Source organism: Lepeophtheirus salmonis, chromosome 13 (assembly GCF_016086655.4).
Source record: "Lepeophtheirus salmonis chromosome 13, UVic_Lsal_1.4, whole genome shotgun sequence".
Lineage (NCBI taxonomy): Eukaryota > Metazoa > Arthropoda > Copepoda > Siphonostomatoida > Caligidae > Lepeophtheirus > Lepeophtheirus salmonis.
Window position 1 is genome coordinate 32237558 of NC_052143.2, and position 26808 is coordinate 32264365.

The 26808-nt window shown below is 32.1% G+C and overlaps 1 protein-coding gene across 1 annotated transcript in view; it reads right to left on the reverse strand.

The window, feature by feature from the left end:
* Window positions 1–835: 835 nt before the first annotated feature.
* The window catches only part of LOC121127895 (probable imidazolonepropionase), a 39951-nt gene continuing 13978 nt past the window's right edge, over window positions 836–26808 (reverse strand). Inside the window, exons 6-8 of the mRNA XM_040723463.2 lie at window positions 19572–19790; window positions 7926–8086; window positions 836–1174 (exon numbers count right to left, since the gene is read on the reverse strand). Coding sequence (XP_040579397.1) covers window positions 1084–1174; window positions 7926–8086; window positions 19572–19790 — 471 coding nt within the window. The 3' untranslated portion in view covers window positions 836–1083. The remainder of the gene's footprint in view (window positions 1175–7925; window positions 8087–19571; window positions 19791–26808) is intronic.

Genomic DNA, 26808 nt, shown 5'->3' on the forward strand with positions numbered 1-26808 from the left:
GTGTTCAAATCCTTTAGGGGTGCCGGGGGACTACTATAAGATTCCTTAAAGAGATTTAGAAATCAAGAGCAGAACTCCTTTATTTGAACCTGAGTCAGTAAATAAACGGTAAACTCTCTTGGAAGACAGAAGGGTTAAACTGAACAGAGTCTTCAGAGATCCCTTGGAAGCATTAGACGCCATAAATCGGGATCATGGAGGACGTGGACACAAAGATCATAAAAAGTATGTGCATGTTGATGAGACAGCATGCCAAGGCTCTTAATGTCTGTGATTTTATTGTGAAGAGGTAAATGAAGGATTTGGGGAGTGCTTCTTATAAACGACGATATCGGCAACTGCTCTCAACAAGAACCAAGGACAGCCGAGTGAAGAAAGGCCTGACATTCTGAAGTTGGTTAAATCATAATGTTTGGGGGCCCTCCTTGCCAGACCGGCTATACCATTTGAGGTCTGGTTTACCTAATTTGTTTGTTATCAAAAAGTCCACGATTTTAACCCGCACAATGTAGCTTTATTTTGCGTTGACAGGTCAGAATAATATTTTTGTCCTGTATATTTGCCTTGTTATAGCTGAGCCTATAATTAAATCGTATATATTTTTTATGAATAATGGTAACAATTTTGGTTATTAAAATATTCACGTACTTTGATTAATATAAACGTACACGACTATTTCTGAATTTTAATGTGCATTGGCTTATTGCTTTTTGGTTACTAAGTGTGATATATGGTTTATTTTACAGCCTACTAACCTATTCATATTCTTATGAATAAAATAAATAGGTACATATATTTCTCGTTATTACAGAGAATAAAAATTGCTTTAAATGTATCCATGCTAAAAATTTATTGCTCCGAGCTTTAATGTTTATTTTTATATATTATTATAAGGTAAAAAGAAGTTATTCATAATCCTTTATAAAACAGAAGTTCCTCACATTATTTTTATTTCCGTCATCTTTTAAAGTATTGGATTTAATGGATTCGCTTAATGCTTAGTTACACTTATAGGTATTGATATTATAAGCTTGATTACTTAGGCAATAAAAAATAAGAATTGTAATAGTATTTGAAAAAAAATTAGTTCTTTGAATACACGACTTCTCCATTCTTGATAACATGTTCTATGACGTCATTCTGACCACCAAATTGATAAATAAGATGCTCCCACCTACAAAAAAATAATTAAATATAATTAGTGTTGTATTCAATAACATAACAAACAGACATGTTTCAACCTGAAGTTACTTCCTTGGGGTATTTATACTCACAAGAGACTGAAATATACTTGTAATATAATTGTAATAAGACATTGTATAATTTTACCCGTAGGTCGAACTTTCTTTTTCTATCCCTAAATTGCAGACAGTGACAGTGGATAGTTAAAATTAATCCTTGCAACCTTTTTTTACAATAAGGTTAACATAATTTATTTTTGATTTAGGACGAGAGGGATCCTGACTTTCTAGAATTATTTGGACAATTATCACTTTGGATAATCATGATAGTTATTGAAGGGTCTCATTATGTGGAAATGGTTGTGAGTGTGAGTTTGTCTCTTATGGAGTATTTTTTCTTTTAATACAGGGTGGAGGGCACTCGGAGTCGATCTGTTGACGGAGGTATAAAACCAGAGAAGATCACATCTCATTATGTAAAGTACAACAAGACTTATACAAGCAATTCTGATCAATTCAGTCGAAATTCCTCTCCTACTTCAATAATATATTCTCAGCTTTGCGAAGCGTGGCTTCGCTATACTCAGATAAGTTAATTCCTTATTATTACAAGTTTTCTATAATTGAATTTTTTAGCTATCCGCTGTCGCTGTTTATAATTTCGAGGTAGAAAAAAGTCGGACATGACGGCAAATTTATACAATGTACCCTTCCTTGTAACCCATTTTTGTTGGATGGTACTTCATAAGTGTACTTACTAAAAAATCATGTACTTTAATAATGCTTGAGCAAAACAAAAAAAAATAAAACAGATCTGCATGATAGTGTGGCATTCTGTAGTTAAACAAGTTGCATAAAAAAAAGAAGGCACATTTTGGTCTCAGGCTCAAACGCAAATTTATTATTCTTCTTTAAGCTGTAGAACACGAAACGGAGCATTATAACTTTCATCCTTTACATTGTTGGCCTTTTAACCCTTTTTTTAAATCAAGTTTTTTAGAGTATAACTACAATTCAGTGCCATATTTCGACATGAAAGAACTATATAGATACAAATCAAAGTAAATAACAAATTGATATCAAAACATTTCTGTAAGGAAATTGAACATGTCTAGTTTGATAATAATTTTTACATCCTCTATTGTCAATGAAATATAATTTTCTTTTCTCCAACTAGTATTTTAAGTAATAGATTCATATTTAGTTGTAAAAAGTATTAAATTTGTTCAATGATGCTTAGAATATCCCTAGCGTAAGTACCCGGGATTGTCCAGAGTGGTTAGGCGTTGACAAACAGACATACATTCTGTCAAAAGAGTACCAGGAATTGTTAATTTAAATGGCCTGCACCGAAAGGAACTAAACAAATTTATTTTCTAGGTCAGCAGTACAGTCTTTCATTATGATGCCAAGATTTAGTGCAATCTGTGGACCAGTTTGCTTACAACAGCTGCATAAGTCAGTCTACCTAACTAGTGCTCCACGATTTTTACAATGAACGAAATTATTGAACAAAAAATCATCATACCAGCTAAAGGGAGTTATCACACTGCCGTAACATCTCTCACAAGTAAGTTCATACCTTTCTGACAAAAGTAATGAGCATGAGACGCGTCGCTCCACGGTTTGTTCCAAAAGAGCTGAATTTTCTGCAAAACCAGTACCGTGAGCAAGTCTTTATGGGCATGCTAGATCTTGCAAATTCCGTCGCAACGTTCATGGAACGTATCATAACTATTGATAAAACATGGGTCTATGAGTAAGACATGCAAACAAGCCACCAATCATGAAAATGGAGTGAGAAAAAAATCATGGTCTACAAACCACACTCAAACTTGGCATCATAATTAAAGACAATGCTGGCGACCTAGAAAAAAAAGTTTTTAAATCCTTTCAGCGCAAGCAATTTAAGTTAACAATTCGCCAAACTTTTTGCCAGAATGTACTTTGTTTTAATAAGATAGAAGATAACTCCAAAAAAGCTTTATTGTTACTCCCTTTTTTCATGAGCACACTCACATGTAGTTACTCAATACTTGGATTTGCTCTCATCAAAAAAATTTACATACTTTTTTGTACAAATCTATACAAGATCTCTCTTTTTTACTTTTTCTATGAGGGACAGGTTCAATTGTATTGTTATTTCTTAGATTAAGCATCAACACTCAAAATTGACATACTTTTAGCATATATACTGATAAACTTTGGTTTATTAATATGGAATGGAGTATGTTTGTCGTCCGTGTCATTAAGAAATTAAAATTAATTAAGAACTCTTCTGCTTAGTATAAAACAAAAAATAAAGACCGTAATATTTTAAGAAACTCTCTGATTTGGCTTTTATAAGTATGAATACACACGTATACAGGCATTATATAGGTACTCCTTCTACACGCTATGAGGAAATAGTTGCTTTATTCTGGGCCAGACGTCGAAGCCACAGTCTCGCAGACGCTTTCCTGAGCATCAGGAAACCCTCCTAATATACCAAAAATCTCAAGTTGTACAAGTGAAGTGCTGGACCAAAATACAGTATAAACTTTAGCACCGCATTGTTTCTAAACACCAAGGAACCCTTCTTATGTTCTATAGTTCATCCAGCCAACAGGTTATGCAGTTGAACGGCTGGGCCCAATGCAAGTTAAATTTCTCCACTGCCCCTTCCCTGAGCACCAAGGAACCTCCTAATATCCCAAATTATATCCCGGCTCTCAGGTTTTACAGGTCAAGTACTGGGCCTCAAGGAATTTTAAACTACACAGGTAATGTATTTCGGGCACTGGGCTGATGTTCCCTGTGGCAGGTTAAATTCTTCCACCCCGCTTCCCTGAGCATCAAAGAACCCTTTATACATCCAAAATAGATGCCGGCCCTAAGGTTTTTTCAGGTAAAGTGTTATATAAAGCTATTTAAAGGCTACCGTGCCCAGAAGACCCAAAAAAATGCTACCAGAACCGTTTCTGGAGCCATAAGAAAAATTACAGCAAAATCCATCCTTTGGTTTGGCCGTGATAGAAGGACATACACACAGACATTCACATTTAATATATAGATTAACAACAACTACAGAGTTGAAATACAGCTTTATATTGCTCAAAAAAATAAAAGTGGGAAATATATAAAAACACCCCCAGGAAAGTATTTTCGTTAGGGTTTGATGGAAAGTAACAAAGAGTTAAATATATACAAATGACATGATTCATTTTTGTATTTGTAATTATATACAAATATGAGATTCAATTAATTTGTCATAGCCAGAAATTAATTTTTATACATGCCAAGTCACAAATTAATGTTATTCATTATTTATTATAGGTTTGGCACATGTTGCAAAAAACAACATTAGAGCAGTTGCTTTAAAAAGAATATAAAATTATAAAGTACATACATACATGGGGATATATAAAGTAGATTTAAGTTATGACTTGCAAATCCTAATTAAAAGAATTAAATTAATAGAAGATACACATAAAGGTTACTTCAAGTCAACTAAACAAATGAACTTTATTCTAGCATCATCATATAGTTGGATGACAAATTTATGGTAAAGAAGATAAAAAAGTTTAATTTTTAGACCGTAAATATCAGTACAGTAAGTATTTTCTATTACAGAATCATATTTGCATTCAAGAACTTTCCGAGTTAAAGAATTTCTGCTAGTGGGAATTTGAGGCTGGCAAACCAAATATGTTTTTTACGTAACTTCCACACGAAATACAGTATCAAGAGTTATTCAAACTTTTGGATGGTCAGATGCACATTTTGTAAGTTTTCTATTAGTTTGACTAGAAGTATTGATGTTTGTATTCCAATCCGTGTTAATGATATAGTTCTTTTAACCTATGAATGCATTACGGTGTCAAATACGATTCCCTTTATACTCAACTCTCTTATATTTAATCTTTATTCATGTACTGCCAATAGTTTTAACATTAAATAAGCAACATCGTGACTTCCACTCATTCAGAATTTCTTTGCAATCAACTTTTTTTTCCAATTACAAATGCTAAAGAATTAGGTTACTATGTTGCAGAAACATAGATAAAAAGACAACAATTTTTTTTAAAATATTATATGTAGAGTTTGAAATTCCAAAAAATATTGTATCATATAAAAATTAAATGGTAACTCCAACAATTTAAAAAATGGTTTAGAGAAGAGTAGCTCAGCTGTTTTGTTGTTTTATTAGATTCACTTAAAAAAGAAAATGTATTAAATAAATAAAAATCCTACTCTGTATCTAACAAGGCCATAGGCAGAAATTACTCCGATCCTGAATTTTACTCGTTGTCCAACAAGCTCATATATTTTAACTCCCCAGCACGCCAAACTTCTATATGAATCTTTGTTTTTCAAGAGAACACACCCTCATGATTACTATATATTGAGATTTTATCTCCTCACGAATGAAATCAGAATCAAATCAGCTTTAGAAAATATACAGCCCTGTTCCAGTTGTCAAATTATAAAAATCTGAGAATTTACAACTCTAACTAAAAGAACATTTATACAACTCTAATGAATAAGTATAACTATAATATTTGAATACGTAATTAATTATTGATTATATGAAAATGAGAAAATATATATATATTGTCATTTTTGACCCCATAAATGAACAAATGTTGTATAAATACCATGCTTCCAGGTGTTAAGTATTGTTTTATTCGTTAAGATATAATCATGGATGATTTAAATACTACCTACGATTTATCCTCTTTAATCCTCACCCTTGACTACAATTCTCCATTTTTAATTTTTGGATATAATTTTAGTGATAAAAAAAAGGCTGGGGGATATATCAAAACTATACGAATTTAACACTTTTTCATAATGTATGTATGTAGGTAAATAAAAACATTTTTGAAAAAAAAGATTAATATTAATCTTGTTTCTTTCATATACAATGAAAAAAAAAGAAGTTAATGTATTTATATTAAAGATTATTAAGTGAATATATCTAAAAAGTAAGATGTAATAATTATTTTTAGCAAAAAAGAAAAAAGTGAACCCATTTTACTTCTAATAATATAATAACCTCTCATTGTTAACAAATAAAAACTTTCTACAAAGTTCTACCCAAATTGGACAGCAAATTTTTCCGTAGTTCAGTTAAAATTAAACAACTAAATGATATTTTTTTAAATTTTTATTTTAATGTTCCTTTAATTGGTTAGATGGACTTAAGTATAAGTAAACATTATAGTATTACAATTACTCCACATAAGCTAGGAATCTTTTGGTGAAATCCATATACATCTAGTATATTTCTTTCTCAAGGAATCACCGGGGAGGAAACGTACACACATCAAGTTCAAGAGAATACTATCGAGCGTGCTGTCCATGAGCTATGGTGAACCTGCATGAGGTTCAGGTTCAGACTGGAGAAGATTATCACCACTGAGGATTCATACTTTGAGTAGAATTCGAAGCTAGAAGCCACGCTTTTCAAATAGTTTTTTTAATTTAATAAATTATTAAAGATTTTGAACATTGTTTTGTAATTTTTTTCAAATGTGTCAAGAATATTGCGTCGACCCTGTACATAAAGTATATTTCCTTCTGTAGCAAGGACCAAGGCGCAAACCTACGCACATTGAGTTCAAGAGAATAGTTTCTCCGGAGTGCGTTGTGTATTAAGCTATGTCACATGTCTGTACTTGATATAAACTACACACGTCAACAAATGTTTACCCATGTATTGATATGATTTGTCCTTAAATGACCTTATTTATGACTATAATTTATGATTTTGTGGCATGGTCAAATACATTTCGACAAAAATTATTCGATGTCATAATACAATTTATTTAATAGAATACCTTCGAGGCTCTCCCAAGAAAGATATGGAATTAACGTTACATCTTAAAGGGTTACTTATTTGGTAAATAAGTTTTTATTTATATATATATATGTACAAAAATATAGTATCTATAAAATGTTATTACAGATCTTGGACTTTTTTGGAGGTTGATCTCTTTTACCCGTTAAAAAGTTTCCTTTGCTAGCTTGTAAAGAAGCTTTTACGAAGGCAGAGCTCACAGATACCAAAATTTTATATTAATTTAAAAAAGCTTGATAATATAATAAATATGTGGAACAATTAGATTATTAACCAAAAACTCTTCAATATCATTTAAAATATAGTTTTTTTTAAAGGTGATCTCTTTTTAAAATTGATTTATACTTTTTGTAATTTTGAAAAATAAGGAAGAATTTATTAGATGTTTTATAAAAAAGTATTTTTGACCCTTTTTTTTTTATCTATAAGTCATTTTCTCCTATTCAGTAATTAATCAAGAAAATTTTAGAATATTTTTTTGAATCTTGAAATTTGTGCATACAGGCTATATTTCTAGCTTTTCTCTTTTATTTGCATATATAAGGGCAAGAACCAACACTAGATTGCAGGGAAAAATTACATTTCCATTCTCCATCTATCTCCCATTTTCACATTTATCACTGTGGTATATAGATAATATGAATGTTCAAATAATGTTCATAGAAATCTCGATAGTTAAAGTATATAAATAGTTATTAACTGATAAATTAAAAATTTGTATAGACAAAGAAGAGCATTTCTTTGAGTCTGTAAAAACACTAACTAAATTTAAAGAGTTTTAACGTATAGTTTTAAAAAAACTCTACAATTTATCAAAAATTTTAAAAATAGTATTGGTCAGAGCTCACCCTTTAAAAATGAAGTGTCATAACAATTTAGTATTTAAAAACACAAATACTTACTTTGGTGCATCTAGAATGAGCATGTCGGCAAATTTTCCAGCCTCTAAAGATCCATGTGTTTCGGAACGATTCAAGGAATGAGCAGAGTTGAGAGTTGCAGCAACCATTGCCTCTTCTAGGCTCATTTTTTGATTAACACAAGCTAAATGCATTACTGTTGGCTGTAAACAAAAGAAGAAAAAATGTAGGGCTTTCTGTAAGTTACTCTTTTTATTATTGATGCAAAATATACTCATATTAATTTTACTTTAGGTTAATTAAAAGTACATTTTAAAAATAAAATGCATCAAAGACTTTTTCTAATAATTCACGAAACGAAAATAAGTAACATTCAATTTTCATTTATCAATACATGCAGTTTTTCATAGGTACGTCAATAAATCAAATTAGTAGGACTAGTGCCTTCAGGCTAGTTGAATTTTATTCGAGGATATCGATAAACAATGGGGTTTTATACAATTCTAATATCTAATGACCCTGTATATATTAATTTTAATATACTTTGAAAGTAGTAATTTGTAAGATTTTTGCCTTTATTTTTTCTCAAAGTGAGTTATGAATATACTTAATGTCTTGTATTGAAAATAAATACCCTTGCTCTATTTGTATTCATGCAACAATATCTTAAAAGCTTTTAAAAATGGTATTGAATAGGTCTTAAAAGACTTAAAACACCCTGTAGATATCCCCCATATGAATAATATATGACGTGGGGACAGTGATGATGAATCCAATACCTGTTTTGATAAATGTAAATAACACAGCAAATATATATTGTTAATATTCTAAATTTGAAAAAATATATATCTATCAAATACAGGGTGAGTAAGCTATCGATGCCCCCACTTAGGGGCACTCTCGTGGGAAAACGCAGGCACTAATGCAACTGACTTTTTATTGCTAGATATTTTGTTTAAACTTGCTCCAATTGGAAAAAATGGAATCAACATAACAATTGCTCGAACTTTTGGATTTAGTGAGACGTTGGTTCTACAGTTTAGGAGGGAATTTGAGGCCTGTAAAGGTAATGTAGACGAAGTTTTCAGTCCACTTCATGTTCTTTGGGGTAGGTAGCTCTTAGGGCCACGTCATGGATCCTCTTGTGTTACCAAAGGCATCAGAATCAACACTGATACCTACTGGGCATGCTAGAGACCAAAGTGAAGCCCTGAATCGACATAGATGTTATTTGGAAGTCTTACTTGTGGTAGCAGGACTCGGCTCTCTACTACACCTCGAAAAAAATATCAAATGGCTTCAATACCATTTTGAAAACTTCATCTGACTATACTTTTGACCTCCAAACTCGCTAGATCTGAATCCGATGGATTTGTGTGTACATACGTAGTACTAACATTATTTTTGTAAAGTTATGAATCAACTGAAGTATGAAAACTTAAGATCTTTATAAAAGGTGTTAAAAAAAGTTCGTATGTGTTACACCATACAGTGAATGGTTAAAATATTCATTTTATTATTACTTAGATATTTTTTTAGTGTATAATGAAACTTACTTTATGAGATTCCATAATCATTTTTTTTAAAGTCAAAATAACACTAACAATAACGACGAATATTAAAAGGATAATCATCAATTCAATAAAAGAATAATTACGTTGTTTTTTTCTGGGGTGTTGGTGGTTTTCTTTTTAATTTTAAGTTAGTACATTTTATAATAATTACTAATCATAATATCGAAAAGGGATTCCCTTAATATAGGAACAAATGAAGAAAAACACTGGCTATATTTCCTAGTGTTGAATAATATTTTATATGCCAAAGGACAGGACATAACAAACATTTTCTGAGAATCCTCTGTATAACGTGTTCTATAGCTTCCATAAGATGACAGGTGCGTAATTGAAAATTAGGCATTTTTAATGTGGAATTTGAACAAGTTTATTTTTGGAAACTAAGGCAGCTGCATAAATGTTGGCAAATGATATGACATTTATAATCTTCAATTTAGCATCCATCTACTTTGATAATGGACTTGATGTGCTGTTGGGAACTCTGACAGGTGGTAATAATGTAATTGGATTTCATAGAGTTCCAATGTTCATCAATGGAACCATTAACAGCTTCAAAATACGGCAACCTTGTGCGACAAGCCCTGGACTTGACATGCTGGTTGAAGAAAAAGATAAGCAAGTCGCCATTTAACGAGTTAGGTGGCCACATTGTTTTCGGTAACAATGCAACATTGGTTTCCAAGAAGGTCCGTGAACCGTTTGCTGTATGTGCCGGTGCACCATCTTGTTGGAGCTTTTCCCAATACCAATACCGTCATTAATTGCCTTCTGGACGTTGTAAATAGTCAGCTTGCTGGCATAAGTCAAGTTTCGGATCTCTATTGGTGTGTTCTTGCACTAAGAAGAGCAGCAATAATTTCTCTCATTTTGAGGCCATTTTTCGACTGATTGTGTTTTTTTTTTTTTTGAGAGGAGTGTCAATACACACAGTTGGTAAGCTGATGGGAGGGAGGAGTTATTAATTCTTGGTGTTTCTTATTCCTGTCTTTTCTTAGTGTCCAGATTTTTTTTCTTCAGATCCTGTACTATCCTTAAGATAAACTACTACAACTTATTGAAACTTTAGTCTCATTGGGAGTAATAAATGAGCCAATTGTTTAACACACAGGGTGGCAAGTCCCGGGCTTAACAAAGAAAACATATTTTTTTTTGTTACAAAACTGACTTAATTAATCAATATTATATTAATTTGGAGTAACACAATCATTTTATAGCCGCTGGAATATTGCAATGACACTTTTGAAAAACTTTATCTTTTGCCTCTAAATAGACCTCAGTTTCAGTGATAAAATCTTCATTGGCGCTAAATTTCTTACTGGGAAGCATTTTTTAGGTCTGTAAGCATCCAGTAGTCGCAGAAAGTCAAACCTGTATAGTAAGGTGGATACAGAAACAATTCAAAAATCAATTCATCTATTTTTGCCACTTTTTTTTTGACTTGTGACAAAATGTGTTATCCTGATGCAACCGCACTTCTTTTACAATTTAGCTACAATTTTTACGTAATTTCTTCTTTCAAACGCTCTAATAATGCTATATAATATTCAATGTTGATGGTATTGCCTTTTACATGGTAGTCTATGAATATTATGTCATATTCATAGCTATATACTGAGGCCATCAACTTTCCAGGTGATTTCGGGGGTTTAGTACGAAGTTTACCAGTTTCTGTCCAATCAAATGATGATTGTTTTGATTTTTGAGTGGAATGATGGATCCTGGTTTCATAGTTGTCACATACAGACGTAAGAATTTCGGTTTTTACGTTTACACATGTCAAAAAACTGCTCATAATAATCAGTACATTTTTGTTTTTGGTCAACAGTGAGGTAAAGCAGCACCCACTTTGAAAAGTGCTTTCCTATGAACAAACGTTCATCAAACATAAAGGTATCACGTTCTTTTGATATCCTTACGATGTCACCTAACTCATGCAAATTCACTTTCAGACCATTCACACGATTTCTTTGATAGTTTCTGTTATTACCGCTTCATTTGTATGTCAACTAGGTTCTGAATCATTGGTGTCTCTACGACCACATTTGAAATCAGCAAGCCAACGTTCAATTATGGTTTCTAATGTAGCAGAGTCCATATGAACTTGATCGTTATTTGAAAATTAGAAACACAAAATTGGCTTTTAATTAATTTTTTTGGGTAATTACAAAAGTTGCGCCTCACCTATCGCAATAAACCCAAACTAAAGAACACATTGTCATGGGATTTAGATAGCAGTCTTTTGAAGGACAGTAATAACCGAAAATGAGGAAAATTAAAAAGAAACAGGGCTATCTAGGGGATATGTTTGTATGTGTGCTTTTTCGCCACCAATTACATATGATTTCTTGAGTTGATCTATCTCGTTCATAAAAAGAACAATACTTGTGAATGTCTGTAGAATCGATTCTTTAGTACGTTAAAAAGTAATAAAAATAGTCCTCTGTCATGGAGGGTATTATCAATCACTATAATTAAATTATCTAGATACCCTAGAGCAATAAAAGAAAGGCCACAAATTTTGTTCAAAAAGGAACTGAATGTAAACAAAATTTGTCGATGGTATATAAACGAAAAGTTGCATAAATGGTAATTATCCAGGTATTTACAAATTCTTGGGCAAGACCACAGCGTCCACATTAGATAATCTTAGGGTTAAACACAAAAGTATATAATTGTTACAATCTCAATGACAAATAATTCTTGAAAATGATGTTGAAAATGATGGAGCTAAAAACTACAACTAAAAGTTTCAGCTTTGTTCTATAATTGTATTTTTAACTTGAATTATAACCCTTTTTTTTGCTTAGTATCACTTAATTAGTTATATGCTGTTAACTTTCTTTTTTTAGATTTTTCTAATTAGTTGTAGAACTAATAAAAGTGTTTTTCATATACTTAGAGCAATAAAATATATAATACCACTCGATACATGCTTTTTTATACACATTTCACTGATATCAAATGAGAAAGAATAGATGTTTAAAAGACAATTAAATAAGTGGATTTCTAATGGATGTATAAATTCAAGAAAAAAATAATCTTTAGTTTTTCATTATAAATATCCTTACATATATGCCTAAAATATTTCATTAGTATATTTCCCAAGGGGAGAGTCGCTTCAACTCAGAGAAAATAGTAGAATTAACATTTTATGTACATACTGAGTGTCCAAAAATATGCAGCACACTTTTTTATACAACTTTATCAAGATCTATCGCGGTAATAAGAGGTGCTACAACAACACTCTGTTGGCAGATGTTGCAAATCATACGCATTTTGCTCTACTTGCAATCAAACAAAATAGTCCAGGGTACAGATTCGTGATAAATAGAAGCCTTTCGCCAAAATCCCTTGGACCCCAATTTGCTCTTTAAGTAGCTTTTGACAGTTTTACATGTGTGATAGGGGCCCCTTCTTTGATCCAGATCAACTCCCTATCCCCAGTTGCCGAATCAAAGTTCAGGGATTCTCCTACACATTGGTTTTGACATTTTACGCACACCTTTAAGAAAAACAGATTTAGGGCATCCTGCTCTTGCAGTACGTTCGAAATAGTATCATTGTATATGTTTATGGTCCTGCAGACGGAGGTGTGGTAGGCCCCAAACCTGCAGTTTCCATAAATCGTTATAGTTTGTTTGTTTTTTTCAGCCAAAATCAACAAAACAAATTTTTGAAGAAACTCATCAGTAGTTGATTTTACGCAATAAGAAAATAAATTTAAACAAAAATTTTGGTGAATTTAGTTTAAGCATCATGCAATCTCATAAAAAAAGATTTCTCCGACTGCTTTAATTTGTTACTAGCCATTTCCTTTTTCAAAAGTGTGATGCATATTTGTGGACATACAGTATATTTACTCGGAAACAAGAAAAAGTTTTAAGGCATTCGAAGTAAAATAAGATAAGACCTTGGATTACCAACAATATCAGAGGCGTATTGGCAAGGCAATTTAACGTGGGGGGGATACCTAATCTTTCAAGCCCTTTCTGTTTGGCAAACCAATTTATCACTCAATCCTTTTCGATGTTGTTTTTTTTTCTCAAAAAGTAGGGTGAGTATACTAATGAATCCTTACCCTCCCCCCTCCCAATCATTCAGAATTCTTGTGTGATTCCGATAGAACAAATTTCAACTCTAAATTTTCGATTTTTGGTTGAGCAATGGTCAAAGTAGAACTATTGGCACAAATTCTTAGTCTTGTATACAATATAACATAGATTATGAAAACATTACAAAGTTGAAAAATTAATCTTCTTCAAAAATTAAAAAAAAATCATCAACACAACTAAAATGATTCTCTCAATATCCCAATATATTGAATTTCAATATTTGCAGTCAATGTTTAATATAAATAACAATCAATTATTTCACCAAAAGAGTGTATAACTCGGAAAGCAATGCATTTGATTACATCATCAATCAAATAATATTGTTTTTTCTCTATTAACAACTAATAAATATATGATTATTGTTACTACTCACCGCAGTTTACTTCTGGCAATTATTGGCTAAAAAATATATATAATTTCCTTAACAATCAATTTAACTGCTCTCTTTTATAGCTTTTAATTTTGGTCTATTTTGGTCCCAAAACTTGCAGTATAATTTAATTATGATTTCATTCCTGTTATTCTTAATTACGTTTATATGTTTTTTTATCAACTATCTATAAGTATAAAAAAATCCGAGCAACAGTAAAGAAGCAAACCCTGTGCTATCTCTTCTGGGCCTGTAACAGTGGCAAAAAGACTACAGATACCGTTGGCATCTCCATATGTACTGCCTACAACATCAATAACTCCAGTATAGACCCATATAGCCAAGAAAAACCAAAACTTCTGCAAGAACAATATGGGTTATATATGGCCTGCCTCCATTTGTTCTTTCTTCTGCCCTGATCTCAACTCCTTTTACTTTGCAGTTTGGGCGTCTTCGAGACGATTGTCTGCCGGATCTCTCATCCAAATTTGTAATAGCTCTGATCTGCCATATTGATAGCATTATGCACGGCCTTGATGGCCAAGAGCTACCACTCTGATTATTTCATGTGAAGGAGAAGAACATATTGAATAAAAAATAAAGCTATATAAACTGTTTAAACATACAAAAATTGGTTTTGAATTGTATTTTCTTGATTCCTTAAAAAACACGTTTTCGTATTTGAGTCATGATTTTATAAATTTGTGCAACTAGTAATATTTCTTTTAAAAAAGAAACAACATTTAAATTATTTTCTTAAATGATATTAAACTAAAAAAGTCATGGTTGTGTCCCACTAAAATATATTTATATATTTTAAATACATTTTAAATTTATTTTTTGTTAGATATTAGCTGCACAATGATTTTTAGAGATGACATAAGCAATTGAAACTCTTCACGTTTTGTTCAATTATTAACGGTAAAACTTTCAAAGTAATTTTCATCACCTCAACGCAAAAATTGTAAATTGTTTTAATGATTACTCCGAATGCAAGATGTAAAGTAGGCACTTTAAGACTAAATTTGACATTATAGTGACATATTCGTGGGGAAAAAATTAGTCATACCGAATTTTGAAAGGAATTTTCCATAGGGAGTAGAATTTTCAATCTGAAGCGATGAACATCAGCTATCGAAAAAGGTAGAAAAAAATAAGTTATACCGTGCGATACGAGAGCCAAAACATCATATTTTTTTAGTTATTTCTTTTGGAATAGATTGATTTTACTTATAAACTCCGTCACGGAAGAAATTAAACTAGTTTGTTATAATAATTTATGGCGTTTTCTTGGGCAAATGCGGACACGTAGAGAGTAGATATTTTTTTTAGTAGATGGGTTATTCAAACTTGCACCCGTTGGAAAAAAATTCAATCGATAGACAAATTCGTTGTCCCAAATTTTGGAAAAGTCACGGAGCCTCCCTTGTTATCCTTGCCGGGAACGACAATATCACAATTGCTCAAACTTTGAGACTCAGTGAGACGTTCGTTTGCAATGTTCTGGATGAATTTTTACGACTTCATCTTGCTGGACTTTGCTGGATCTTAATTTGATGATTTTTTTTTGTATGGACAACGATCAAAGGACGGAACAAGAAGGAATTCCAGGATTTTGACAATGTATCTTCAGTGTGGTATAACTTTATAGTTCTGATTTTCTATTGAGTGAATAAACAGTTCACGCAGTGTGCATTTGAATGACATTAGAAGCGAGGTGCGTGTGTTTGTGTGGGAGTGAGAGTTATTATAATTAACCTAGGTTTTGGTTTTGAAGCCCATATGCATAAGTATAGTTTCCTCTCTAGGAACTACCAAACGCAAACCTACGCACATTGAGTGCAAACGCGTTGTCCATTGAGCTTCTTTGTTTCATTAATTACTTAACTTTTTATTATACTATCAAAGTAATCAGTGAAGAGTAAAATTTCTCTTGTTTGAAGGGACCATTATTAATTTAAAAAAAAAAATGTCACGTCATATTATATCTTTGTTGTTAGCTGATATATTTTCTCGATCCGTCATGCATCTTGTCGCCTCTTTATATTTATTTCTCTATGGATTTTTCCATACAAGATTTTCCATACTTATAAATGAATCTTTATACATATATTGATGAACAATTTGAGTAAACTAATTAAATATATTTTCATTTTTAAATTGTAAAAATATATCTATATTTTTTTTCCAATAGGGTATATTTAAAGTTTATTTAGAAATCAAAATATAAATAGACTCAACCATGTTTTATTTTTTTAAATTAAGTTAAAATAAATATTCGTAAAATAAGATGCTATGCATAAATAAAATATACCCTTTAAGATATTGAGAATAACTGTAATTGAGAAGGGGATGCAAAATTGACGGAAATGAATGAGAGTAATTTATTTGAGTTTAACAATAATGTGAAAGCAATAAAAATAACATAAATATTTATATCGATTACCAATAACATTCTCGTGTTCTTAGCAAGGTTATTCTTCGTTATTTTTGGTTAACTCATCTATCTTGTTTGGTTGTTTTTTTATTTTATTTTCTAAAGAATGATTAAAGAATGTGATTAGAACATTTGAAAGGGCTCTCAGCCCCAAAATAAAATAATTAATGATAATTAAGTTGTTCCAGTGAATCCTTATAGCTATATTGGTGCACAGTATACATAAATAGAGTTGTAAAAAAATAAGATTTGAGGGTATGCAAAAAAACAACGAAAATTGACATAGTGACACCCCTGTAGTGTTTAGGAACAGAGAAGTTGATCTGCCATGACATTATAAATAATAAGTCTCTAGCAAATGTAAGAGTAAATAATTTTTTTTAAATCCTTACTTTTTATCTTCCAAAGAGATATATACAGAAATTGTTCCGTGGTCCATAGTCAATTATACTTTGCGTTCAACAAGAACTTACACGTATAACTATGATTGTAAATCCTAAGCATTTTCTGTGTATAAAAATGAAGAAACCAAAAATGTAAATGGTAACCCTGTCAATTTGAAAAATGTTTGAGATGAAAGGAGCTATGTTGGCATAACATTTCATTAAATTAGATGTGATATGAAGGAAATAAATATTAGTTCCACTCCGTCTCAAGCAAGAACATATGCAATCATGCCTCCCTTTTCCATCCTCAATTCTACTTTTAGTCCAAAGGGATTTACACTTATAAATACCCCAAAAATCGTGATTATTTTATTAGCACATGCACACGTGGTTATACTCTATACTTATATGTTACCTCCTCAAGATGAAAAAATAATGATAACAGTTCCAGAAAGTATAAAAAACACTGTTTAGGTTGGTAATAAATAAAAAACTCGCTAAATAAATGCTAATACTTTTCATACCTGCTAATAGCTCTAAGAAATTGCAAACATTAACAAAAATGTACACGCGTGTAAGGAATATTTGTTTACAATATAGCTTTACTTATAGTCTTAGAGTACCGTAACTTTGAAGGGCGCTGGGGATTTCTCTCCAAAATCAATACATATAAATAGGAGGCAATCGATCATAAATTTCCAGGAAAAATTGATTTATTAATATTAACTTCTCGGTATTGTGAACAATATACAAACTCAGAAATGATATTTTTGATCTGTAACTCTATTCAACTCTAAGTTCTGAGGTCTTAAAAGACATTAGCAGTTAGATGATTACCTTCTTTTTTACTATATAAATCACTAGTTCCCCCATAGATGGGATCGGATGTCGTTCATTGATTTTTAGTCGTATGTGAATATTACATTTTATTATTTTCGCTTTTTCAAGAGTTAAATTTAAAGAAGAGGTTTTGTGAGGACATTTATTAAACAAAATCATCGGAAAAATAGTGCTCGACAATGCTTTTCTTCAATATGTGAGCCCTCAGCTCTAATAATTGCCTCAATACGAGGCATAAATCCCTTGCAGGCCTGGACAATGTAGTCAGACTCGAGCTTGGTCCACCCCTTCTTGACCGAAGCCTCTAGAGACTGGGCACTCCTGTGAAGAGTAGCACAGCCTCTCTTCTCCTTGTGCAATAACACGCAGCTCCTCCTTGAATTCAATGCTGATGAAGAATTTATGCAAAGTGCAGTTAATTCGAGAATAAATAATTTATTATTCCTAATTGGAATATATGGTCATTTCATTTACAAAAATGAATTTATATACTATTTATCAGATATTTCTAACATTAGGGTTGTTTACTGAATACTTGCTCTTAAATATTGCACTATATTTGAAAGTTACTCATATAAATGAAATTATGATTTTTTATAGATCACATTATTTGTTATTTACGTGGTATCTATCTAAAAGAAACGTCATTAAAAAAATCATATATCCCTTGAAGTAGGGTTGTAAACTCTGTAGGTAGAAGAAGCAAAACATTTTTTAAATATATTAATAATAAGCGTCATTTGTTGGATAATTAATAAAGTATACGAAATGAAAATGCTTGACATTCTTAATTAAATACGTAGCTTTAAACAAAGGTATATCTTCAAGTCAATGACTTGTCAATTAGTTACTTGTCACGTACAACGTCATTCGAAGATGCTAAATTTTATACATATATTATTTAAATTAACATTAAATAAATTAAGAATTTTTTTTTATTGAATGAAAAACAATATTCTAGTAGTTTTCTCTGACTGCAACATTTGCATAACCGTACAAAATGACATATCTCGTGATCCAATTTTTTGCAGAGAATGAAATGACTTTTTCGTCCGTTACGGATGCTAAAAGTTCCATGAATTAAACCTATACACATACCTATTAACAAACAAAACTATTATTTTTTTTCTCCTAAATTAATCATCTGAGAAAACAATGTCAAATGAAAGCTAAATAAAAAAAAATATTTCTAAAATAATATTCGCCTTGGGCGTCAATAACAGCCTCAATTCGACTTCACCAACGGGACTATGTAGTTATGACAGTCTCCTTTTGCAAATTCCGGATTTCCTCCCACATAACATCAGCTAAGATGTAGAAAGAGGATGTGTTGGTGTTTCATTCAACTGCAAAAACTGTAACAATAATAGCATCCTGAAAAAAAACATACAAAAAAAAAATTCTGGCGTACTTGAGTAACATTGAACTAGTAAAATTGATGAGTACGAAAATGACTCCACTATCTGCTGTGGTAGCTTTAACTGTTTTACGGATCTTTAACAAGCCTATCACTCCCAAACTTTATCCGGGGTATTGCTCACATGTTAAATCGATTTGCCTTGTTTTTTTAAGGAAAGGGCTTAACCAAAAAATGATACCAGCAACGTTTTATTGTTAAAAACGTCCCCTACAATTCACTTAAATTTATATAAAATAATGAAAATGGTATATATTTCGGGATTTTGGCATTTGGTAATGAAAAAAAAACCCGTTCCAAACTACTTTTCTATAACTAACAGTTTAAGCTCATTGAGCCACTTCGAACTAAAAAGGAGGATTTAGTATATAGAATCAAAAAATTGCATACATTCCAACAAATATTGAAAAATGACGACGTCCGCGCTAGTATCGTACCTCAATATATGTAACTCAAATTCGACAGATAAGATAAATTATTTTTTTAAAAGGTAGTACATTATTTTATGTTTTTGTAATAAGACAATCTAGTCAATATATTATCAATACTTACCATCGATAAACAAAAGGCATTCGGATTAAAATCCGAACCAAGAGCCACAATAACACCTGAATCAATCATTTCTCGAACGGGTGGGCTCTTCAGTCGTAGCATGTAAGCTGTTGTGGGAAGAATGACTGCTGTGGAGCCTGAAGCTGCCATGGCTGAGATTCCTTCTGATGATATTTCCTCCAAATGAGATATGGCTTTAGCATGAAGAGACGCTCCCATCTGAAAATATAATTTATTAAAAAGGTTACATCAGTTATTTTTTAAACATGTTAAGAACCAAAATTGTAAAAAAAGAGATGGTTGAAAATAAAGTTATATCAAATTAAAAATAGTTAGATAAATAATTGTACTATAATATATCAATAATACTAATTTCTAGCTATAAATTGATTTATAGCTGCATTTTAACTAATGAATGCTATTGTTTATGAAAAAAATAAGAATTTTGATCAAAGTTGGATACATGGACTGGAGTCCATATTTTGAATACTTGATATGTATTCAAAATGAAAGACACAAAACTTGACTTAAACTCAAAAATAAGACTCAAGACATAACTGGACTTTAGACTATTGTTTAACAAAATTATTTAATAATAATATAATCTTTTATAGGAGAAACACTCAATTCTTATTATACCGGTTGGTACATTGAAATCTGAACACTTAATTTTTTTTAAATATGTTATATTTCTAGTTCACCCACTTACATTATTTAATAATAACTGTAAAAATAAATTAAAATATGCTCAAAAAATTAAGTAAAATAAAATTTATAAAAAAAGAAATCATAAAGAAATGCAACAAGTGAGCCAATTCCTCATTTATAATAAAATCCTTCCCCTTGGAAAAATGATCTATATTTAGCTCACCCAACCTGTGTTTATTTTGAAAATATATACCAAGGTAGTGGATAATATAGGTGTGTCGGTTAGCGTCTGCATTCTGATTGGCTGAACTGAGTGATGTCACATATGTTGTATTCACTCAAAAATTATAACAATAATATTAAAATAGCAACGTGAATTGAAAATTTATCAAGGTGGTGGATGATATAACTCTCTTCAATGTAAAGGTTTCGTCAAGGGATCTCTACTCTTAAGACGAAATCCAATGAACATATGCTCCACTCGGTGGATCTCATCTTCTTTAATGGAAAGATTGTTCATTGTGCAGGTTACCTCTTCATATCAAGGTGACTTGTGACTAGTGACTTCTGATCTCGTTAGTAATTGTCCCTTTACATAAATTCCTTCAGATATTCAACGGAATCATCGTATACTTCTACATTTAAGAACTAAGGGATACCAAAAATGACAGAATAATCGACTGAATTACCCAGTGAGGAGCAGAGAGAGTTGGCATCATCTACCCACAGCTCCTCCTTTGAAATTATATGAAAAGCAACTCTACTTCGTCTCCTACTCTAAGAAAACTATTCCATTGATAAAAGTCCTTCAGCTTCCTAGATGTATATAACGCAGAAATCACTAATCCCTATCACATTTATATCAATTTCATTTATAAGTTGGACTTCGTGATATACGGTCTATGCGGATAATTATATAAGCTGGACTTCAAGCTCACACCTGATTCTTTTATTACTACTGAGTCACTTTACATTGGAAAATAAGTGAAACATGATTCTAGACTGGAAAAGAAAATGTGCTTCTCTTTTCTCGATATTTTGGTCCCCAAAGCATATTCTACTCTGCTATTACATATAAATATTTACTTGGAGCTGTTAAGTGATTATACGTTTTACAAAATATATTAACTTTTGTAGACTTATGTTAAAATATCTTAATGCCATTGAAATTCCCAACCGTATTGAGTCGGGAATCTTCCTCTAACCAGACATATTGCTTGTCACCATATTGGAATATTACTCTTGCAAAGATCTAGGGTCTCAACACGAATTAATAAGTTATTAAATGTTTTATATACTAGATGAATATAAATTGTTTTACTGAAAACAATAGTCAAAATGTAACAATATAATAATACGATTGTTTTAGTATTGATTGAAAAATAATAAAGTGTTATTGATATTCTACAAAGTTTACATTCCCTATTTATGAATTCCCCAATATATGATTTTTTTATCATATTGATAAATTCGGTTTTATTTTGAACATGCAACTGCCATTTTGTTATTGCTGTATAAAAATTTCAAAATCCTTCCTATTATTAGTTATATAACTATTATCGGTCTGTATTACAAGCTATTGCAAGCAATATAAAAGTGGGAAATCCTTAGAAAAATTTGATTTCCCTAGTATTATTCAAATTTTTACTATTATATATATATCTTCCTGGAGAGATAAGTAAAAATCACAAGGCAACAGAAGCTTATTCAATACATCATCTTCAGTTCTGTTAGTAAGATAAACTCTATATGAACATAAATAACAAATTAGGATCTAGTTGTAAGTATATTTTTTTTCACCTGGGGTTTGAGTTTAAGAAAACATAATATCGACTTTTTAAAAAATATATATTTGAGTGCTTCGATATAATGATTATTTTTTATTATAAAACTATACCTAATATTAAGATAATGGGGTATATCCCCTATCTAACCAAAATTGAAAATATTCACAAAAGATTAGATGCAGTTGTTCAAACTTCAAACTACAAAGCAACTAATAGCAATAGGTGTCTACCTTATTATATTCATAAACGTAGATAGATGTTTACCTATTTTTTTTTTTTTTTATATCTACAAGGGTATAGTATGAAAATAAAATGTAATTCCCCCTTTATATACATAGTACCAAGCTCTGTTTGCAAGTAGAAAATCTTACATTTTGAGTTAGATTCCTTGTAAACTTAGAGCAAAATACAAGTACAGGCTACCCTTTTTCTCACATATGTGTTGTCATTAAAATGGAATACTTACTTCTGTCAAATTATAAAAGTTGTGAGCAACACACCTTTATAATATAGTATCTTGGTATATAAACATTTAAACCTCCTACAGCTCCCGATAAAGGTCTACGTTTCTCCTGATGACACCGATCATACTTGTGGGAGGGTTGGACCTTTGCACCTTGCTGCATACATCATGTAGATGGCTTTGGTGTGGATGGAGTCTGCTTTTAAGGAATGGAGACCTCCAGATGATATAGCAACCATTCAGTCTGCCCTTGTTAGAGTTAAACTAAACTCCTTTAGGAGAATTTCTCGACTTTACTTCTCAATGGAGTTGTCTTATCACACTCATAAAATATATGAAGGAGGTCTCCTGCTCTTTGCCACAAAAGGAGGATGCCCTCTCTTCTTCGTTCTTTTTGGCATTTTTTGTATAGAAAATGGAGGTAGTGAGTCTGTATCTAAGCTATTTTTGACTCGAGTTGGTATAAGGGTTTTTCATTATGGTGTACCAGCAGTCTAAAACATTTTTATTTACCTCTTCATCAAGGCCTTGGATTTTTCTTATTACTATCATCTTTGAGAGGTTAGACTTAAAGTGGATATCAATTTCCTTCTTAATTGATTAGTTGAGAAGGCACTCAAGGGCTATGTAAAATGGAGTGAACACAACACGTTCACTTAGTAGTTTCAGCCTCCTCATATAAATATACACTCCATTCGAATTATTCAGGTGGTCCATTGAAATATGAACACTTACTAACCCAATAATTAATTAAGATTGAGTGACTGAAATTAATTTATATTTCGATAAATGAAAATATAATCAATTAGTAACAATACAAACAAAAAAGTGCTCTCTATGTTCAGTACAAGTAGAAAAAAGGACACTTGAACGTGAATGATGAATTGTCATTCCCGCACTCAAAGCAGTTGGGCGTCTCCAGGACCACCGTCTAAGCCGTCAGCAAGTACAAAAAGTTGGAGAGAAAGATGAGCTCTATCAAAAATGCCAAACTGAATCCGGAGGAGTTGAAGATAACAGCCCCAAGAATCTGCCCAAAATCCATGAGGCCCATATTACAGAGCTCAGGATTTCACACTAGACCGCCCAGAGAGCTACAGGGTGTCCACGATAAATTGGAACTACTTTAAACTTCATCCAGATCCATAATGTGGATATTTCGGGGATAAATCATACTAATATAAAAGGTTGCGTGAACAATACACTATAATTTCCACCACGATTGTTTTGACAAGAAACAGTAGTCATCATGGAACAAGTAAGGAGAGACGCCATCCTCGAATTGGCTCCCGTGGGACACAAGCCCTGTGCTATTTACAAGCTTCTTAACTACCCCTAGACCACGGTGTACCGGGTCTTCAATAGCTGGGAGGTTGAGAGGAAGGTCTGCCGCAAGGCCCACAACATGAGAAGTGACCGAATCCGCACTCCCCACTTCCTTGAAGGCCTCCGGAAGTCCATCAAGGCTTCGTCGGGGACTTCCTTGTCCAGGTTGGCCAAGAACCGTGGAGTGAGCAAGCAGCTGGTCTCCAAGCCTGTGAATGAGAACCTCGGGTACGTTCATACCGAATGGCCAAACAACACATCCTCATGGCATCCATGAAGGCCACCAGGCTCACCAACGGTAAGCGTCTCCTCAATGACCTGAAGAGCCATGGAGCAAGAATCATCTTCTTCTCCGACGAGAAGAACTGGACTGTCGACAGAAGCTACAACGTCCAGAATGACAGGTTGCTTGCCATAGAGAGAGAAGAGGTCCCTGCGATCTTCACCACAAAGTTCTCGAGATGACCCTCGGTGTCATCTGCGGCACCGGTGAGGTGATGCCTCCTTTCTTCTTCAATCCCAAGGAAAGGGTTAACGCGATAAGGTACTGCGAAGTCATGGAGGAGTTCGTCATCCCCTGGAGTTCATATTCCAACAAGACTCAGCGCCCGCACACATCGCCATGAGGACTACTAACCTCTTCAACTCCCACGACATCACTTTCTGGGATTGCAACACCTGGCCCTCCAACTCACCCGACTTCAATCCGTGTGATTACTACTGGTAGGGGAAGTTGGAGAGGGAGGTGTGCAAGGTCAGCCACAAAAGCATCGCGGCGCTAAATGGTTCCATTACGAGGGAGTGGAATGCTGTCGATTCCGCAGAAGCCACCAGGGCATGCAAATCCTTTAGGGGCAGGATGGAGACGATGGTGGCTGCTGAGGGAGGACATGTTGAATAAATTTAATGTTTAATATCATGTCTAACTTTTTCATATTAACAAATAAACTCCAAATTCCATTTTTATCAAGCAGGTTGAATTTTAAGATAGTTCCAATTTATCGTGGACACCCTGTATAAAAAAAAGTAAATGGGAAAACACCAGCAGTGAAAGAAACCCATCTCCTCCGTTGCAATACTCTTTTCTGTTATTTTGAACTCTTTTTGACACTTTTGCCCCCCCATATTGCCCTAATTAACCTCCTTGACAACACATTTTGGGTGTATGTCGAAAGAAAGGCCTGTTGTGTCCATCATCCAAACACCAAGGCCCTTAAAGCCATGGTCAAGCATAACTGGGACGCAATGAAGGAGGACTACATCTGCAGTTAGTGCCAAGGCTTCAACCTGAAAGGCTCATTGCTGTTTAGGACGGCACATTAATGATTAAGAGAGCGCAGACACCCACGTATTTGCAGTATAAATGTTGTTTTAATCATGTTGTTAATTAATAAATTATATCTTGTTGATGTTTAAAAATCAAAGTGTTCAGATTTTAATGGACTACTCGGTAGTTACAATTGTAGTTCTGTTTTGGACAATAGCTTTGGTTGACTACAAGGTAACTAGAAATACAATTGTATAAAAATAAAAATGTATTTCTAGTTACCTTGGTTTACTATAAGTAATTTGGACTCAAGAAAAGCCTTCATGATCAAATCAACGCATTAATAATTATGGCCTTGAAATGAGCACAAAAGGAATCTAAGGACACGATCAAAAAAATATTTAAAGACATGAACTTTTAATATAAAGAAGAATATATTTGTAGAAACTTTCTTCTACGTCTGATTATAAATATCATTAATTATAAATATATGCTGCTGAGATCGAACCCTCTAATTAAATAGAAAAGTTTATACTTATTATTAACAGAAAAGTTAATAATTAATCCCTTGATATAAGGAAAACTATAGTTAGTTCATAATATTTTGATTTAAATTATATTTGTATCATGTTTTATAGAAAATAATTTAATCATTTATTTGGTCAGATTCTACCATTAAAAGTTGCAATTCATAGAAAAACTCTAGGTCTACACAACTAACACAGTTGTATTATATCATTTAAGTTATTGTATTAAATACAATCTATGTTCTTTTTTTTTTGCCTAGTAAGCACTCAAGTTCCATTTCTATCTCATTTTATAAAATAATATCATTTTTATCTTATCTGTTCCTATGACGTATAAAACAATCTCAAATATCATTACAAAGATAAATTGGGATTGATGTAGAGAATTAGATTAGAATCAACGGATTCCATTTGGTTTGCGAGTAATCTATAAGTGTCATTCAAGATAGATTATATCAATTATCGATAAGTATGATTATAGAACGTAATATAATTAATCAATAAAAAAATAATAGAATTCTAGTCATCCTTTCTTGTAATGGTTTCAAAAGCCAATATTGGTACATTTCATTAGTTTAACAATATCCATAACGTCTTGGTGTCTCTTAATCCAATTTATCAGTCAGCTTAGCTCAAAGAATAACAAATCCCATCCATGCTCTAATTTACATCGTAACTAAAGAGTATAATTATTTTTCTTTTTTTTTAAATCTCTTCAAAATACAGAAAAAAAAGAGCTTTAAAAAATGTATTGTAATGAGGACAATAATTAATTTAAAGTTCAACCAATTACGATTACGTATAACAACATAAAGTACTCAAGTTGTGATAACACTGGTGTAAAAATGCATTCTAAATTTAACTATCGCTGATAGAATTACATATTATAATAACAAAACACAATTTAATTAGAAAAAAAAGTTTAAAATATATACAAAGTTAAACTTCTTTTATAAAAAATTACTATTCTAATTTAATATTTTTCAACCCTCCCTTTTTCATACTACCAGCACCGGTTTCTTATTTAAGAGCATCCTCAATTAGTCTATGTAGAAGTTGTCAATGAGTAAAATTGAATATAATATGACCTTAATGCGTGCAAGATTATTTGTTTGGCTGGCAATCTGAAGAGTGAATTTTTTTTTTTTTTTAATTGTTAATATTTTTTATTTCTAATCCAGAGAGCATTTTAATAAAAATTAATCACTAGTGTGTTTGC